Genomic DNA, 19,219 nt, shown 5'->3' with positions numbered 1-19,219 from the left:
TGGGATGGGGGGGTCTCTGTCCCTGCTGAGCAGAGGCACAATTCACACATTTTTTCCACTCTGAGCTGCCACCATTAGCTGGGAGCACCAAGGGCTGATTTTCTGACAGGTTCTGTGCAGGAGGTCAGAGCAGGGAGATAGAGCAGTCCCTTCTGGGGCTTAAAAATCAATGAGTCCGTGATTAAATGGCCCACGGAGGCTGGACACTGCAGGTTAAGGGAAAAGCTGTGATAGTGGTGGCATTTTATGTGGGGGCTGCAGCAGGAATTGCTCTTGCAGCTCTTCCAGGTGCTTGTGGAACCCCCACATTTACCAACAGAGGTGTTTTTTCCCAGGGGCTGGACTGGAGTGCTGATGTTGCTTTAGAAATCAGTTATTAGTTTTTTAGAAAATGCTAACTAGGAAATCTGAGCACCTCGGAGTGCCTGTGTTGCACCAGCCCTGCCGTCCCACGGTTGTGCTGTTACATAAGGTTGTTTCTCAGGGCTGTAATGATGCAACAGCATTTATGGACCAATCTGGGCTCTCCCTTTAATGGCTTCCATAAAAAGCTCATTATTCTCTCTCCAGTCCCTGACTGATTTACATCCCCCCGTCCCTGGGCGTGTGCTCCACTTTGGGCAGCCCTGAGCCACCTCTCCTTGTTGCTGAATCCTGGCTCCTTCAGGCTGGAAAAGCCCTCCAAGGTCATGAAATCCAGCCCTGCCAAGGCCACAACTGCCCCATGTCCCCAAGGGCCACATCCACACAGCTCCTGAATCCCTGCAGGGCTGGGACTCCAGCACTGCCCTGGGCAGCCTGTTCAGGGCATTATTCCTTTGTTTTGGGTAGGAAATGTTTCCTGAGACCCGGTCTAAACCTCCCTTGGTGCAACTTGAGGCCGTTTCCTCCAGCAGGCAGTGACTCTGGCTGGGACACTGCTCCTGACACAGAAACTTGGCCTTTTGTGCTGCTGAGATCAACAGAGAAGGGACAGTCCCTGGTGTTTCTGCAGCTTCTGGTGATGGTTTCCCATCTCCTTGGAGCTTCTCTGTCATTCCTGGTTCACCAGCCTGGCCAGGCAGGGTGGGAGCAGAGGGTTTGGGGGGGAAACCACTGCAGACTGAATGATGTGAGCCTGTCACCTGAGCCAGGGGTGCCACTGAAACACATCCTGGAACCAGCCCTGGGTCCAGCCAGGCAGCTCTCCCTGCCCTGGCCTGATCACTGCCCTCGTGTCTTCTCCCCTGCAAGCCCTGACATTCCTTCTTTTGCATATTGGATTTTTTCTTTCTTTATTGGAGGGAGGGGCAGAGGGTCGGGACAGTTTTATGGCCACTGTATTGATCAGTAAAATTTAATATAATCCCTGCACTTACTGGGTGATCGTTAAGGGGATGGAGAGACGGTGAAATGTATTTTAAAAGAAATACTTTTCCATTTTATTTCCTCCCCGTTTTACTTCCTGAGTCTCTCTTCTCTTCCAATCTCCTCCTTTGCATCCCTTCGGAGATTTTTGACTGCGTTTCCCCAGCTTTCCTTTGATTTGGTTAAGTGTTAGGAAAAGAGCTGCCCAGTCTGTGTGGTGCTGGACTCATTCCCCATTCCCTCATCTCTCTTGCCGCTTCTGGATCTGTGGAATTTTGTGTCTGTTGGGAATAGGACTCCCTCTGCTTTTATCCCAGCTCTCTCTGGAGCTCGGTGGCTGCAGGACCAGGTGGGCTCGGGTGTCTGGTGCCCACTCCCTGTGCATCCCCAAGGAGCAGCAGCAGCCCAGAGCTGTGTCCCTGACATCCCAGGGAGGTCTGGAGCAGAAAAGTGACAGCTTGAGCTCCAAACTGACACAAATATCCTAACACTGGAGCAGCTCCTGTGGGTGCTGCTGAGAGGAGCTGCAGCGTGGGTGGAACTCCTCCTCTGCACAGGGACTGCACTTTTCCTGCCTGGTACCAGGCACTGGGAGGTTTCTGTGAGTGACCCTGTGGCTCTGAGCAGGGGCAGAGCAAACCCTGGATGCCAGCAGGGTGGGAGATGTCCGGGAGGCCCCTCCAGGCTCACCCCTGGCAGGGATGGGGCATTTGGAGTGAGGTTACTGCTCCGCTGCCTCCTCACTGCGGAGAGAGAGAGCTGCAGCAAACTGAAAGGCAGCCACTATTGAAAATTATTTAAATTTCGACCAGATAGTCTCCCTCCCCCCTGCCTCCCCCTGTGCTCCTCGCAGTCACTCTGAGCAGCGCCGGGCAGAGCCACCAGGGCCCGCGGGCGCCGGGCTGCCTGCGCTGCTGCAGAGCCCCGACACTGATTTATGTGTTGGTTAATTGTCTCCAGCCATTAGTCTGCTCATCCTTCTCCTCGTTAAAGATGCAGTTGCTGCTAATGTCTGTAAATGAAACACATTTAAAAGGCGTTGCTCCCAGTCTGGGTCTGGCTGAGCTGGGAGCTGCCACCTCTGCCGGGTCTGGGGGTGGCGTGTGACCCTCGGGGACATCTGTCAGCACCTCTGTGCCCACCCTGGCTCATGGGCCAGGAGCCAAAGGGGCCAAGGGCCTGGAGGCTGCCCCAGTTTGTGCCATCCCCTCCTGAAGTCACTGCATCCCAGAGTGCTGGCTCAGAACGGGCTCGGAGATGCTGCCAGCAGCTGTGAGGGACTGGGATGGAGAAGAGGGATTGAGTGAGGGTCCAGCACAGGGACAGGGCACAAGAGGGGACCAGAAGGAGCCCTGGAGCTGCTGGCTTCAGTCGTGGCCAGTCAGAGGCTCACGGTGCAGGTGCTACTCCAGAAGAGATGAGTGTTCCCAGAAATCAGGCCCAGGGATTGTTGCGTGCCTGGTGCCTCAGCCTGGCCAGGCAGGGGTGGGAGCCAGATCCCAGCAGAAAGGTCTTGGGAGGCTGTCAGGAACAGGGAGTCACTTCCCAGTTGGAAAGCAAATCTGGATGTGGCCCACCAGCCATGTGCCCTGTGGAATCCTGGGTAAGGTCAGGAGTCCATCCCTCCATCCATCCCTCCATCCATCCATCCATCCATCCATCCATCCATCCATCCATCCATCCATCCATCCATTCCTCCATCCATCCCTCCATCCATCCCTCCATCCATCCATGCATCCATCCATGCATCCATCCATGCATCCATCCATGCATCCATCTATCCATCCATCCATCCCTCCATCCCTCCATCCATCCTTCCTTCCTTCCTTCCATCCATCCCTCCATCCATCCCTCCATCCATCCCTCCATCCATCCATCCATCCCTCCATCCATCCCTCCATCCATCCATCCCTCCATCCATCCCTCCATCCATCCATGCATCCATCCATGCATCCATCCATGCATCCATCCATGCATCCATCTATCCATCCATCCATCCCTCCATCCCTCCATCCATCCTTCCTTCCTTCCTTCCTTCCTTCCATCCATCCATCCATCCCTCCATCCATCCTCCATCCATGCATCCATCTATCCATCCATCCCTCCATCCCTCCATCCATCCTTCCTTCCTTCCTTCCTTCCTTCCTTCCATCCATCCATCCATCCATCCATCCTTCCATCCCTCCCTCCATCCCTCCCTCCATCCATGCTCAGATCGTGTTCTCCCACAGCTGGAGTCCCACCTGTGTTCCTGCAGGTCCCCAGACCCTGAATTCCCAAACTGGGCGTTGCCATGGTGACCTGCAGCCCTCCAGGAGGCTCTTTGTCTCCTCCCTGACCTTTCAGGAGCTCTGGATCTCCCTCGAGCCCCTTCTCTAATCCGGTTTTTAGGATGCAATATTGTGGCAGTGGCAGGGCTCAGACTTTAATCAGCTTGGGAGTGCCCGAGGCAGGGCTGGGCTGCACCAGGGCACCTGCAGGGCTCAGGCCCAGCTCAGCACCGGGCAGGGCCCTGCTGGGGCTGCAGGGGAGCTCCTGGAGGGAGTTCCTTCCCTGGGCACACCAGAGGGAATTCTCTGCATGGGCAGGACCAGCCCTCTCCAACCCCCTCCATGTGGCTCCTTCCAGATCCTGCAGGAACTGGGCTTTGTTGGGATCCCCAGAGGGACATCCTGGATCTTGCAGGAGGTCCCACAAGCTGGATATTCAGGCAGAGATTCCCTGCGAGCCTGCCTTGGATAAATGCTGGACAGAGCCTCTTTTACAGGAGGTGGGAATAAAATTCCACAGCTGACAGGTGGGAGTGAAGAACTGTGGAGTGGCTGGGTTGGAAGGGACCTTAAAGATGATCCAGTTGCACCTCCCCGAGCCTGTGGCAGTGCAGTGTCCTCTGTCCTGCTTGCTGGACCAGCACAAAATCCGGGGCTGGGGATGCAGCTGCAATGCTGCAGGTGTGGTGGGCAGTGTGCACAAAGAGGGGAGCTCTGAGAATTGCAGAAATTCTTCCCAGCCGAAGCACCGAGAGCTGGGGCAGTCCCTGGAGAGCTGAGACTCCCAAGTTCACCTCTATTAAGTGGCCCTGGGATGAGAGCAGTTGGTTGGGCTTTGCTCGGTGCACGTTCAGAGGGGTCTCTTGTAGGAATTACCTGAGCCTGAGCCTCAGGCAGGGGTGTCCCGGGTTAGAGCCCGTGCAGGGACTGGGACTGCAGCTGCTGGAGCTGCCTTTGCTGGGGCAGTTCAGAAAAATGCTGAAATCCTTCAGCTATGCACAAAGAGATCCCAATTTTTCATAAAACCCTCTGGTTACCATTCATTCCCTTTTCTCCTAGCAAGGCTGGGCCCCAGCTCTGTCCCACCTCTCCTTGTGCCGGGTGTAGAACAAGCCCAGGACACCACAGCAGCCTCTGCTCCAAAGCTCCTGGGCCAAGGCAAAAGGAGCAGCTCCTGGGGAGAGTTTGATGTGTTAAAAGCTGTCTCAGCCTGTTTGCCTTATCTCGAATCTTTCCTCTCAGTGTCACCTTGGGGTTCGGTTTGCTTTCCAGCAAAGTCGTGTTTTCCTGGGATTCTGCCCGATTCCGTGGGTAAACAGAGTGCAGTTCAGAGCCTGGAGTGTGCCCTGTGTGGTGTCTGCTCCTCTGTGGAGCTGGGACTTGCTGATGCACCTTTGTGAGCACGATGATTTTAATCCTAAACCCATGGAAAATCTCCTGAAAGCCCAAGATTTTGGGGGAAGGAAAACACCACTTCTGGTGTGGTGCTGCTGCCTTCCGTGGGGATCTCCTGGGTTCTGTTTCCACTGGATATACCCCGGTGTTCTGCACTCTCTGAGTTTTGAGGAGCCGCTCCAGAGAGAGGGATTTGCATTTTCCTGGTGGATAAAACAATCCCTCCTCGTAGCTGAATGTGTTTACACACCAGCACTGCTCTGGGCTCGATTGGGATGCAGGGCACTGTGCAGATGCAAAGATGTAATTATCCCATTTTTCTCTTCCCACTCCCTGCTCTCCTGGCTCCTCTCCTCCGCCCTTTCCGGGCCTTGTGCTGATGGCAGCGTTTATCTGCATTTGTCCTCTGTCCCTGACAGCCACTTATTGATTGGCATGATTAAAAAGAACTGATAATCACTTCACATTAATCCCATAAATGACTTAAGACACCAAAATATTTGCATAATGCATCTTAAAGGTGGCAGCTAAAAGAGGATAAGACCCAAAACTGCTTGGCACAGGAGAAATGGGCTTCCCACTCACCTGTGGGCTTGCTTAAGTAATGAGCCTCGTGCTTGCATAAGGAGCACTCCGAGGTGCTTTAGGGGGGAGATGCGATGGGTGCTCAGAGGCTTTGGGATCCGCGCATCCCTTCCCCTGCTGATCCCCCCGAGGGATGGGGGATCCCGGGGGGAATCGCGGGGCTGTTTGTGTCTGCTGCCTCCCGTGAAAAGCTGGAGCCAGACGCCCGCTGAAAGTACCTAAAGACTTTCTGTTCTAAACTTATCAGATTAGCAGCGAGCTAGACACAGATTAGCCCCTGCTGCAGCCCCGGGGATGGGCGCTGGGAGCACCGGGATCGGCTCCGGGAGCGGGGGGAGCAGCAGTGGGGGAGCGGGGGGATATTTAAGGCAGATCATTGCCCGGTAATTCTGCAGATAATGCACCCTCCGGGCTGCCCTGCCGGGCCCAGGTGAGGACACCCCGGTGGGTGGGAGCTGTGCTGGCACGGCAGCACGGGCCGGGGGCTTTGGCACGGGAGGGAGCTGGGGCAGGGCAGGGAGGGCAATAGTGCTAATTTGTGTCCTTTTCCCCAAGTGTCTCTGGCTCTCCTGGCTGTCATCTTCCCTTTAGAGAGAGGGCAGGAGGAGGAATCGCCCCGGTTAGCGCGGGGCGAGCCCCTGGGGCTGGGAGGATGGGGAGTTCAGCATCTCCTGCAGACGAACAGAAGGGAGATGTTCCAGCACTGCCAGCTCCTGCCATGGGTCCTACCTTGTTCTTCCTCCTCACTCTTTGTAGATCATTCATTGGGAAATACTTTGCAACTGGAGAGTGGTTCGCCAGCAAAAGCATTCGATGAGATATCTGAGCTGCAGTATCTGCTACAGTGAATTGGTTTTTGTGTTCTCCCTCTCCACAGAAGGAAAAAAAAATAGAAAGAAAGGACTAAAGCAGCCTAGTTAGCAGCAATGTGATGCAAGGAGAACAGGCAAAATAATGCTGAATTGCTCTAACACAGTCTCTTTTCCCAGAAGGAAGAGCATTGTTTCAGGATCTGTTGGAGGGGAGAGTTGAAAATGGGTTTTGTAAATCAATCTGTCCCCTCAGCTCTGAGTAACGCTGCTGTCCGGGCTCGTGGTGGGTTTCTCTCTAAAGAGAAAAACTATTATTCAATCAAATCTAAAAGCCTTTTGTCCCAGCAGTGATGGAATGGAAAAACTTAGGTTTTTAAGAATAGAAGGGTGGCAACTGATAGAAAACTATCAGTTATTTCAGTTCAAGTTTCCTATTAATTCTGGAGCAGATCTGCCAATTCCTATACTTTCAGTTTTTCCATCCTAGATGTGAGTCCTGGCCCACGCAAGTTATATCTGGCAGGGCTGGAATCAGCAGCTCTGGCAGCTGCAGGGACCTTGATGGGAAATGAGAGGGAAGCTTGGGAAGGGCTCTGCACTCCCCAAAACCGAGGAGAGGTTACGGAGGCACCCCGTGGGTGGGAGGGAGGGAGAAAGGGAGGGAGGGGGGGGACCTCTGCTGCAACCCAGCAGGGCTGGAGCACACAAAAGCCTCTCCCAGATGTGCTCACACGGGGGGAAAATCAGTTCTGGGGGGGCAGATGGGATTTCGTTAACGTGGGGCTTTTGTGCTCTGCTGCAGCCGCGACAGCGACCTCTCCACCATCATCTCCAACCTGCACCAGAGCCGCCAGCTCGTTATGCCAGAGACCCAGAGCCGCTGCGAGTTCAAGAGGAGCAGCCTGGACGTGGGGCTGGCAGCAGCAGGTGAGGGCTGGGGCACCTCCTGCTGCCCCGGGGTTGTGTTTTCCCTCCTCTCCCTTCCGCTCCCCCGGCCCTTCATTTTCCTGTTGTGTTTTCTGTTTGTGCTGCACTTGAGCTATAGGAAGGTTTTTAATATTCTGGCTAAAGATGAACGTGGAAAGGATTTCATGGTGATGCTGAAGCCTTTTGGAGGTCCCAGCCCTGTGTTGTTCTCAGATCCAGTGGTCTGTGTTAAAGGAGCTTGCGCCAGCACAGGCGGGAAATGTCCCCAGGGCTGGTGCCACGTGAAGCAGAAAGGCCTTGCAGAGAGCATGATTTGATTTGTAATTTCATTAATCAGAGGTTCCCCACGCTGCTGCTGGGCCTGCCAGCTCCTCTGGGAGCAGAATTGTTTGGGTTTCTAGTGCTACCTGGCTGGTTTTGGGTTGTTCCCCTGGTTTCAGCTCCACAGTGTGAAAACAGAAATGCTCCTGTGGGATCCTGCCCTGGGACCCCCTGGGTGTCAGGAAGGGAGTGTGGGGAGGGATGGGCTTGTGGCAAACGTGCAGAAGTCAACAAGTGAGGCTCTGGAATAAATAAAACAAGATCTGCTTGTTGATTGCAGGGTCCTTCCATTATAAATAAAAGTTGAGGAAAATCTGGGATTTCTGTCAGTTTTTATACTGAGTTATCCCAGTCCTTCCAAATCAGAGCTGGATCTCCCTCTGTGCTGCTTGTGGATTTGTCCAGGTTTTTTGTGTCAGTCATTCCGCTGAGTGTGTAAATGAGCCCCGGATCCAGAGGGGACACCACACCTGACACCCTTTGGGAATGCCTTTGGAAGGTGAAAACTTAAATTACATCTCCAGTCCCACATATGCACAGGAGGGGTTTGTGGTGTCTGTACATCAGCCATGGCCAGCTGCCAGACTTTGCTTTCACAGCTGAATCTCCAGTCTCATCATTAACAATTTTCCAAAGCCCCTTGCCCTGCACAGCTCCAAAAGCCAAACTGGCCACAGATCCATTTTTCCCTATGACCCTGCTCGGGTCTGTGTGGCTCAGCTGACCCTGGATGGCAGAAAGGGTTTCAGTATTGTTTGCTTTGCAGAGAAACTGCTGGGCTTGATCAGCATTGCTGGAATTCTTTGAGACCTGTGGCATTCCAGAGATGCAAAGGGTTCTCCTTGTTCCCATCAGAAGAAAAGATGAGATGTAAAAGCTCTAATTCCTGTCGATTAGAGTTGGTGTTTGAGGTGCTCTGGTTTGTTTCTTAAATTAAGAAATGGCCTCCAGCTGTGCCAGGGGAGGTTTGGGTTCAATGTTAGCAAAAATTTCTGAGGGAAAGCTTTGGAGGAGGCTGCCCAAGGCAGTGGTGGAGTCACCACCCCGGAGGTGTTCAGGTAACGTGTGGATGTGGCACCTGGGGACATGGGTTAGTGGTGCTGGGTGATCTTGGAGGTCTTTTCCAACCTTAATGACCCTATGAAACATTCCATGAGTGAAAAAGAAGAGGCTCATGCACACAAAGGGCCACCAAGCCAGTGACAAAGCTCCTGAGGACAAGACAGGTTTGGGGTGTTGAGCAAGAGGTGATTGGGTTTTAAAGAGTCAGATGGGGAGGGGAGGTGTCTGAAGGGACAATTCCACTCTGGGCTTTGGGGCTGAGCACTGCTGGGGCTGTTTTTGCTGGCAGGGCTGGGAGGGGAGCAGGGTAATCAGGAATTGCTCCAGACAGACTTTTCAGAGGTGGTGCTGGGTTAGTCTGCAGGACTGGTTGTTGTTTAGACCATTTTGTTCCAGCGATAAGGGGAGAAGAACCTTGCCCCCAAATGTCTGCCCTGGAGAACAGTTCTGTGCGCTGGGTTATGAGAATCTCCCCCTCAAAAAGGCACCTGCAGATAAACAATGCTGAATAAATGCTGCTGGTGCCATCAGGTTCAAGAAGCCCTGCATCACTCCTGGCTGGGAGCTGCAGGGCTCTCACAGGCTGCTGGGACCTGCTGCTGGAAGTTTCTGTTGCTGGTTTATGGCTGAAGTTGGGCCCAGTGAGGAGGGAAGGAGCTCTCTGGAGGCTCCTGTGCTCCCCACTGAACCCAGAGTGCTGCTGGAACAGGACTCACCTGTGCCTGAGGTTCAGCAGAGCACTGGGAACGAGGACAGCACAAATGGAAGAGATTTGCTTATTGCCAGCTCATGGGGGCAGCAAAAAGGCTGAGGCTGGCAGGGTTGGCTGGTTTGTGATTAATTCTGTGAGGGAATTCCTTGACTTGTGGTTACAGCCACGATTAGAGGCAGTGCTGGAGTTTCAAACAGCGTGGACTGGAAAATCAGCAGTGTTGCTGCACCTTGAGTGGTCTTTGAAATGCAGAAAGGGGCTGCAACTAATGACAAATAATTGTGTGTACTTCTGGGGCTGTGCTGGCTTCTGGAAGGTGGGGAGGGCTGGTGCCTGGGGCTGCTGGGGGTGAGGTTGGCTCCCTGTGCAGGGAAGAGGGGTGAGCCAGCCCCTTGGGACTGCCAGCCTGCACAGGGAACTGGGAGAAGCCACCTGGAAAAGCAGCTTTGGTGATTCCCAAAGGCGCCGGGACAGCTTCCCTACAAACCATGACTGGTCTCTCCTCAGCTGCAGATGATTTCCTGCAGATGATTTCCTCCAGCCCCTCCTCCCCAGGCGGTTCTGCAGTGGGGAGGGCTGAGATCTCTCCTGGGTGCTAATTAAACTGCAGCCATGCTGGGGATGGAATGGGGTCTGTGCTTCCTTAGGAGCACGTGGGGGCAGCTGAGGTCTGGGAAGGGGCTTAGGGACATCTGCAGAGGTGGAGAAGTGTCCCTGGTGCTGGGGGGAGCAGGCTGGGAGGGCAGGCAGGAGCCTAAGGAGGGGATAAAAGTCACTTCCAGCGGCTCAGGTAAAGGGGAGGCAGCACCAGGGCCCTGCCTGGCACCTCGAGGGGCTCCCCTGGAGAGGGGAGGATGGCACGAGGAGCTTGAACCCTGACTGAGACACACACAGAGGGCTGAGCAGGGCCAGGGCTGCCTGGCAGAGCAGAGCTGGGGGTTTGCTCATCAAACAGGGCTTTGGAGCCCTCCCAGCAGCCCTGGTGTGGCAGGAGCAGGCTCCTCTGCCCCTTTTCTCGGGGCCTGGGCTGGGGAGGATGGAGCAGCCCCAGAGGGTCTCAGAAGTGCCTTCCCCCCGGGTGTGTGTGCTTTGCACGCTGCTTTAGGGCCTGAACCAGCGTTTTGCACCAGAGTCCTGGTCCCGAGGCTCTAATTCATTCCTCTCCTGCAAAAAAATCCTGTTAATTTCTCCTCTTTCTCTCCTCAAACACCCTCTGTTCTGCAGTGCCAGATTTCATGAGTTTCCAGTTGCAGTAGGACTATTTGCATGGATAGAAGTGGAGGATTCAGGCTCCCTCATGCTAGAGGAAGGTGGGTAGCTCTTCCCTCTCTTCCTTCTGCCCCTGGTGCCTGCAGGGAGTTGGTTTGGTGGCTGGAGATGCCCTGAGAGGGCACGGAGTGGAGACATGGCAGAGCCTCAGGTCCTGCCCCAGCAGGGACCAAATCACTGCAGTTCTGCATAAAATATTTGGGCCTGAGGTTCCCTTGGCTGTGGTGTGGGAAGCAGCAGCAGGGCAGCTCTCCAGTGGGGCAGAGCTCCCAGAGAGCCTTTTCCCAGGGGTTTTTGGTCAGTGTGATGGGAATGACAAACCCTGAGAGCCTTGGCCCCAGAGCAGGGGTGTCCTCGGCGCATCTTCACCTGCAGTGATTCCTGTGGGAATCCCACGGCACGGGGACAATGTGACACCTGTGTCCCCACTTCAGGAGCCCTGCTCCCTTAGAGGCCGTTCATTCCTGGTGCTTGGGCAGCCCTGGAAGAGCAGAGTTCACCCAGACGTCTCAAAAAGCACCAGGAACTGCGATTTTTCCCTGTGAGCTTATTTGTTCTGTATTCACCCCCTTGTCTCATCCTTCCACGTGGTGCCCTGTTGACTAAGCAAGGGAGAAGGAGTCATTTTTGGACTGTAAAGATATTCAAATGGAAGAATTTGGGGTTTTATTCACAAGGCAGTGCTTGTACCTCCCAGTGTGGATCCACAGCTGACCACATGGAATTATCTCACTCTCTGTGGGCCTAGCCCTGGATTCTGTGTCCCTGCCATGGCCGTGGAGGCCTTGCAGTGACCTCGTTTGGCTTTGCACTGAGACCCAGAGCTTTCATATGCTAAGGAGGAGTTAATATTGGGGCTGGAGAAGAATTGGGATCAAGGATGTTGCAGCTAATGGTTAGAGACAGGATCCCAGCGAACGGCTGCTCTGGGGGCGCGGGATAATGAGCCGGGCTGCAGACATGTTTTCATTTAACTAAGCCAAACAACGGGGAAAAAAAGCAGCAGCCTTTATTGGACTGCTGCCTTAAATTGAGCAGAAAATCAGCACCAAATGGGCATCCAGGAGCTGGAAGCCCAGGCCCTGTTGTTGACGTGTTTTCCCGTGAAGGACAATTGTTTACCTTGGCAACGTGAGGGTCGAGGCTCTGTCACTGCTCTTCGTCCTCTGGGGCTGGAGCACTGTCCCCTCTCTGTGCTCTATTTAAATTCATTTTTATGTCTCCTGGAGCCTTGCAGGAGTGGGAGGTAACCAACAGGCTTTTGTAGCACAAGCAGAGGTCTTGGGAAGTAAAGGAAAATTGGGAAAAGCCAACATGGAAGCATTTCCTTTGGGCTGTGCCAGCACAGGTCAGTGCAGGGGATTTTGCTGCTGGGAGTGTTCAGGTTTTATTCTTGGCTGTCACTGCTGGAGGACAAGGAGCCGAGGCAGTTCAGGGCCCTGTTGCTGGAGCTCAGTTAAGGTTGGAAAAGACCTCAAAGATCATCGAGGCCAAGCTGGGCAAGGGTCTGAACCAGCCCCCCCTGTGCCTGGGGGGGATGAAGAGTCTGTCCCTCCCTGGGGCTGGATCCACCAAACCCACGGCCAGCACACACAGCAGCTTCAGAACTCCAACAAGCACTGACTCCTGCTCCTCCTGCTGCCTTCCCTGCAGCTCTGGGAAGAGCCTGATCATCCTGCTTCCAAAAATAACCTCTCCCTGCCCCCTGCCTCCACCTCCTTTGCCAGGTGCCTTTCCAGGCAGCTGGGGAGGAGCTGCCAGCAGATCCCTGGTGCTGTGACACCTCCCAGGTGTTCTGTACAGACATCCAGGAACGTGGCCTCTGCCTTGTCCTCCCTGGCTGCTGGCTGGCACCTGGGCACAGCTGGCAGAGCCCCTGTCCTAGGGGAGAGGAGCAGGCTCGGAGCTGCTGCTGTGCTCCCTGCTCCTGCCAGGGGTGCCCAGTGGGTCACAGGTGACAGGCAGGGACGAGTCCTGCTGAAGGGACAGGGGTGCAGGGCCCTGTCTGTGTCGGAGGACACTCATGGAAATGTTGCCCCAGGCTTTGGGATGGATGCACTTGAGAGAAATCCACCAGGAAAAGAGCCCTGGGCATTGAGAGCCCCGGGGCAGTGTGTGAGTGACCCTGGCACTGCCTTGGCTTGAATTCCTGCCAGCTCAGCCCTGCCCCAGCTCGTGTGCCCCGGGGCTGATCCAGGCTGAATGGGAAAGAGGACAGAGCTGTTACTCTGGTTTGTGAGAGGTCACTGCTGCTTGGTTTATTCTCCCTCCTGCTGTCCCTGCGCATCGGGGTGAGCCCGGGGGTCCCCACAGGGGCTCAGGAAAGAGCTCACAGCTCCTTTCCCTCTGTTCAGCATCTCTGGTGGTTCTTGGCCTCTGAGTGCAAATCGAGGAGCTGGGTGGGGATTCCCCAGGGTTCAGTTGCAGCTCTGTCACCGTGGGGAAGGGGAATGTGCCCAGGTACAGCTCGTGGCTTCACCCCTGCGCGGGCAGTGGGCAGTGCTTTGTGCCAGACATGAGCAGACCTGGGAAGAGTTGTTTAAGGATGGAGGGCTGGGCCTGGGAAGGATTTTATTAATGATTTGCTGTGAGCAAGAGGATCAGCTGCCTATTTCATTCATTTTTCAGCTCTGCACAATCTTGCTGTTCCCAATTCCTTTTCTTCCCTTTGCTTTTTTCCCCCTTTCCTGCTCTTTCCCCTCCTCCCCGCATTTCTTTCTTCTCAAACCCTTTTCCCCCCACTTCCTTTTCCATTCCTAATCCCCATCTCACAGACACACACATCCTTCTTCCTTCCCATTTCTCCTCCTCTTCAGTTCCTTGTCCTGGTCCCTGCCCTCCCTTCCCCACTCCCTCCCTCTCCCAGCTCCTGGGGAAGAAGACAATTTGAAGGTTTTCCGCTTGGCTCTCAGCTGAGAGGCTCCTTCCCTCAAGCCAATCAATGGGAGCCTTTCAGCCCCACTGGGGCTTGGCAAACATGAGATCAATAAGTTATTAGCACCATTCTGTCAGCTGTAATGTGGAGATTGATCGGGGCCGGGGCTCCTGCTTGCTGCCTGGCACTTCCCCAGCCTGATAAAGATGACAGATTAAGGGAATAAGAAAAAGGAATTAAGGAGTCTGGCTGTCAAAGCTGTCACAGGCTGGAGGAGCAGCGTTTTTTTCAGGGGCTGAATGAGTGCAATTGGACATTTAAATGGTGCTAAGGGGGTACAGCACCACCAGCAGCTCTGCTGGAAATCGCTGTCCTTGGCCTTCCCTGTGCTGAGGAAACGCTGGGAGCCTCGGGAAGGAGCAGCTCTGCTGGGTGCTGGAGGGAACCGCAGGCTTCTGAGCACCCCGGAGCCAGCAGAGGGACAGGGGTGCTGTCCCTGCCTCCCTGGGTGACAGGTGACATTCCCCAGGCCTGAGCAGTCTCTGTGCCAGGGGAGTGGTGCCAGCTCTCACGGCTTTTTAGCACAGAGGGAGAAATTGGGGCCAATCAAGCTTTGCCCAAGAGGTTTGTGGTCACAGAATCCCAGACTGGTTTGGGTGGGAAGGGACTTTAAAGCCCATCCAGTGCCACCCCTGCCATGGCAGGGACACCTCCCACTGTCCCAGGCTGCTCCAAGCCCCAGTGTCCAGCACTGCCAGGCATCCAGGGGAGTTCATAACCTGTTTGTTGGAACTGTGCTCAGGTCCCTGATTTACCAAACTTCCCCCTTCTCCTGCATCACCCACTGGAACCTGCTCCTTTCCAGGCAGGAAAATGAGTCTCCACAAGGCCTGGACTTCCAGCCCACTCTCCCAGCTGCATTCTTTAAATCTTTTCTGTAAGAAAGTTGGGATTCACAAGTTTGTGATTGCTAAAAAGCCTCTCTGCAGCATATAAAATTAATTCAGATCTCTCTCTTAAGTGCAGTATATCCTTTCCATGAGCGTTTTTCATACTATGAATATTTACCACCTTTCCGTGGCTTTGGTGCATGCTGTAAAAATGAATTTTGTAGGAACCTGGGAGCCAGAGGGATGTTGGAGCACCTTCCCTAATAAACAGCCTCGTTCCAGACAGGCAGCAGGATGGCTCCAGCATCTCCTGCACCTCCCTCTGGTTCATTCCTTGGGATCTGAAATATTGGCCATTCCTTTCAGGTGCCTTGCTCCAGCTGGGGAGATGGAGCGTGAGGAGGTGGGAAGCAGCAGGATACTGTGGATGGTGGGAGGAGAGGCAGATGGTCCTGTGGAGCTGAGGAAGGGGATCCAGGCTGCTTCCCGTGCCCAGGAAAGGCTGGTTGGTGTGTTATCTGCCGGGAATCCTGCTCAGCCCCCTCCTTCCCGTGTGCTGTGGTTAACTGGCAGTCGGGGAAGGGTCGGTGACACCGAGCCAGCCTTTGCGGTGCTGCTGTGACATGCACTGGGATCAGAGTGGTGATGGGCACTGGCTCTTGCTGGAGCCCTCCTCTGCTGCTGAGAGCAGTGACTGCACAGCCAGGCTGAGCCAAAGGCCTCCAAAAGTGAGCAAAAAGAGAGAACTCTGGTTATTCCATAGTGCCTCCTCCTTGCTTTGCAGTGAGAGCCCGTTCCTGTGTCCCATCCCTCCCTCCCCTTTGTTTCCTGTTTTTCTTTGTTGCCAGGAGTCCCTTGTCCCAGGGAGCTCAGAGTGATGCTTGGGGAGGGTTCACAGACACCCTGGGCTGTGCTGGGGACAGCCCTGAGCCAGCAGTGCCGCCCTGCCCTGCTGTCTGTGCTGTCAGGCTGCTCCTGCACGGGGAGTCGGAATCTGAGTGACACCAGCAGACAGATAAAGGTGTGGGGACAGCAGGAGCAGCGAGATAACCCGGGGCAGTCACTGGGGCTGGAGCCTGCTCCTGCCATGTCCCAGACACCATTACCTGGCCTGCTGGGAGGGGGATGCTGCCTTTATTTTGCAGCTGCTTTGGCATTCCCCGTGCAGACACCCAGCAATATTCCCTGTCCCCTCCTTCCTTGCTGGAGCTCTCCCTGCCCTGGGAGCTGCCCTGCTCTGGTATTGTTCCAGCATCCCAAATCCCAGAAGCTGACTGCTTCCCTGCTCCCAGCTTCCCCAATAATTTTTTTTTTCCCCCCATTCTTGTTGCCCTCAGTTAAATTATGGCCCGTTACTCCCATGACCTTGTGCTTCCCTCTGCCTTTGTTCTGTGGATTCCTGCTGGCGAGGGCTGGTGCCGATGGATCCCCCTCTCCCACCAGCCTTTGTTGGGAGCAGCTCTGGGCCTGCTGAGCCCCAGCAAGCTGGGGCAGCTCCTCACAGAGGCCCGTGGCTGGGAGAGGGAGTCCCCAGGGTGTCCCCAAACCTGCTGTGTTGGACACAGGGATGGGAGGAGCGGCCGGGATGGAGCTCCAGGCTCGGCTGAGCGGAGCAGCTCCTCTGGTGGGAGCCTGTCTGTGCCAAAGGAAAAGGGGAAGATGCTGCCAAGACATCTCAGACTGGCCAGTGGGGATTGTCATCCTCAGGGCTGGAGTTAAGAGCAAGGATGTTTTCTCTCTTAAAATAATGGGAAAGGAGGTGGAAGAGGGGCTCTGGTCTCGCTGGATGTTGGCTGGCTGAGCCTGGGTGGTTTCCCGTGGAAGTTGGCTCCGTTCTCTGTTTACTCGGGACTTTGTGGTCCAAGAAGCTTTCAGAGCAGGCTCAGTGCTGTGCATGGGGAGCGTGAGATAGGTCTCAATCTCTTCCCATTGTGCTGGAGCAGGAGCACAGTGCAGGAGAGTTTAGTGCAGGAGAGTTTGGTGCAGTCCCTCAGCCAAAACTGGGGCCCTTTGTAGCCCATTCAGCAACGCTGGGAGGGCAAAAACCTTGTGAGCAGCTCATTAATCTCCCTTCTCCAGGTGACCCCTGTGCTCAGCTCTCACCATGAGTGTCCTTGGTGCAGATTCCCTGTGGAGGGTGGGGATAAAGCCCCTCTGTCTTTGGGGAAGCCTAGGGATAGGTTTTCTAATCTCCCCAGACTTAGGCTCCCAAGTCTTCTTCTCAAAGCTGATCAGGAGGCTTGGGGTTCTTAGATGTGTTGGTGAGGATGACTCTTAAGCCAGGCAGCTCTGCTGAGTGCAGGGAGGCTGAGGATTAGAGCAGGGCAGGAGACAAAATAACCCCCCCAGCCTGGCTGCCACACCAGCTGGTTTATGGGGCCGTGCCCACATCCTTTCTCCTGCTGCTGCAAAGCCTGGGGTGAGCCCTGTGCTGGGGACAGAAGTGCTGTCCTGCTCCAGCTGCTTCCCAGCCCTGTCTCCATGCCCCACTGCAGGAGTGCAGCAGGTGAGTGCTGGGCTTCCCATGAAAGAGGGGAGGAAAAAGTCCACTCTGATTTCTACAGCTTTGGGGAAATGGTCAACTTTGTCCCCAGATCCTCTGTCCGGGTCGCTTCCTGTGCTGCCTTGCCAGGCCAGCATGAGCCTGGGATGTGATGTGGGATCTGGGAACCTGTGTGGGAGACCTGGGTGAGGGGGTTTGTGCTCAGGGCTGTGCTGCACTGGTGGCAGTGGGTGATCAGTTTGCCTGGGGCTTCCCCCAGCCCCACATCCTGGTGATACTGCCTGGCCTGGCTTCATAACCCTACAGTTCCACTGATAATGTCTTTCATTTTCAGCTGTAATATTAAAAACTGCCCTGATTTGGCTTCCTTTCAACTGCAACGCTCTGTAAGAAGGCAGGAGAGAGGAGGCAAAAGCAGGGATTTGGAGAACAAAACCCCAGCCATCGTTCCCCATCCTTTCAGGTGGATGTTGCCTTTTGCAGGTGCATGGGCTGAGCAAAATCTGTCTTGGGGCTTTGTGGTCGATGAGCAGCAAGGCACTAAACACACAACCTGTGTCTGGGAGGGTGCTGAGACATCCAGGAGCTGCTCTGCCAGCTCATTTGCAAAACATATTTGGTTTTGCTGGTGCTGCAAAGTCAGGGGGAGATGGACTGTGGCTGCTCCCATCTCGGTGTCCTGCTCTTTGTGTCAGGGCAGAGAGGGGTTGGATGGGTGGCAGGTGGAGATCCAGGGCTGGATTGGGAGTGCAGGGTCCTGTGGAAGGGCTGGGCAGGTGGCAGTGGGGTGGCAGAGCTGTGCACAGGACTGAGGAGGAGAGGATGGGTGCTGGAGCACAAACACCTCGCTGAGGTTGTACCCTGGCAGCTGGGAGTTCACTGAGTGACTAAAGCAGGTGGGACCTGCCTCTCTCTTCTTGCAGCTCAGGAAGCAAAGATGGGCTTTGACTTCTTAAAGCACTGGGCTGGGACTCAGAAAATTGGAGTTCAGTCCGGTACATTTGGGATGGGTTGTTACGTCTCTGTGATGATCTTTATGCTGATCTTTATTCCCTTTTCCTTGCTTACTGTACCTCTTGTGCATTTAGTCCCCACACTTCTGGGGCCAGAGGCATCTCTGCCACACTGCAGGGCTTTGCCTTAAATGAAGGAATAAATAAAAAAGAGGAAATGTTTCATTCTGTGATGTCACTGAAAAACTGCCGGGGGCAGCCCAAACCCAGGGTCAGCACGTGGGATTTGGTGCTGTGGCACGAGGTGAACCTGAGATGCCAGGAGGATCACCCTGGGGATAACTGTGGCATCCCTCTGGAGGGAATCTGGACTCTGTGGAATCTGGACCCCTCTCCCAGGGGCTGATGTCACACCTGGCTGCTCACCTGCGGGGCTCGGGGGCTGGTGGGGCACGGCTCGGAGCGGGCTGGTGTCAGTTCAGAGTTCCTGCGTGATCCTGGTCTTGCCCTGCCCCGGTGCAGCCGGCTGGGAGGGAGATGGGGCTGCTGACGTGCGTGGGAATGGCATGGGAATAGCTGGGAATAGCTGGGAATAGCTGGGAATAGCTGGGCCCGGCGCGAGCCGGAGCGAGCGTCTGCCGGCAGATGGGCCCGGGGGTGGGAGAGGAACAGCGGGAGGGAAGCAGGGATGGGGGAACGAGGTGCCTTGGCAGAGCTGTGAAACCAAGGAATCTTCACTGCTCGCATTCCAACTGCTGTCACATGGACCCCGTGCTTCTGTCACCAGTTCTTTTCCATGGAGACTCCTCTGCCTCCAGCCCTGCTGGGCTCTGCTGCCTCCTGCCCGGGCTGGGAGGGGCGAGCGGAGCAATGGGACTTGTGTTGTTCCAAAGCCACAAATCCTGGCTGAGAACAGTCCTGAGGAGGAGCAGGATATATGATCTTGGCCTCCAGCACTGAGGGTTTGCAGTATCAGGGTAACGTTTCCAGGAAAATCAGCATGAAGGATGGAGCATTCCAGGGGGAGGGAGCTGCTGGCTCTGGTTGTGCTCCCTGGCCAGGTACCTGCGAGCTTGGGAAGCTGAGAGTGGCTGTGGACGAGTTATGTAAGGGGTAAACTGAGGCAGGAGGAGTGAGAAAATGCCGATTGTGTGGACAGGCTGACTCGGCACCTGGGATGTGAAGTGCTGACAGAGCTCCAGCGCTGTCACCAGTGCTCCTGTCCTTCCCTGGCTCTTCCCAATTCCCTCTGTTTCGTTGTGTTTCCTTGGCTTTGGGTTCTGCACGGTCACAAGCCT

At 55.1% G+C, this 19,219-nt stretch overlaps 1 protein-coding gene and 1 long non-coding RNA gene across 4 annotated transcripts in view; both read left to right on the top strand.

The window, feature by feature from the left end:
- SAMD11 (sterile alpha motif domain containing 11) overlaps window positions 1-19,219 on the top strand; it is an 86,628-nt gene that overhangs the window by 36,680 nt on the left and 30,729 nt on the right. For both annotated transcript variants that reach the window (XM_069034694.1, XM_069034695.1), the window contains one exon: window positions 7,212-7,336. In XM_069034694.1, the coding sequence (XP_068890795.1) occupies window positions 7,212-7,336 (125 nt within the window). The remainder of the gene's footprint in view (window positions 1-7,211; window positions 7,337-19,219) is intronic.
- LOC138121306 (uncharacterized) lies at window positions 10,073-18,069 on the top strand. Of its 2 annotated transcripts, XR_011156152.1 has the most exons (4): window positions 10,073-10,221; window positions 10,656-10,741; window positions 17,303-17,431; window positions 17,892-18,069. It is a non-coding gene; the product is annotated as an uncharacterized lncRNA (long non-coding RNA). The 2 variants fall into 2 exon arrangements; XR_011156153.1 differs by lacking the exons at window positions 17,303-17,431; window positions 17,892-18,069 and adding an exon at window positions 14,832-16,351.

The sequence above is a fragment of the Aphelocoma coerulescens genome, chromosome 21 (genome assembly GCF_041296385.1).
Source record: "Aphelocoma coerulescens isolate FSJ_1873_10779 chromosome 21, UR_Acoe_1.0, whole genome shotgun sequence".
In the NCBI taxonomy this organism is placed as follows: Eukaryota; Metazoa; Chordata; class Aves; order Passeriformes; family Corvidae; genus Aphelocoma; species Aphelocoma coerulescens.
This window is presented reverse-complemented; position numbering and strand designations above follow the sequence as displayed.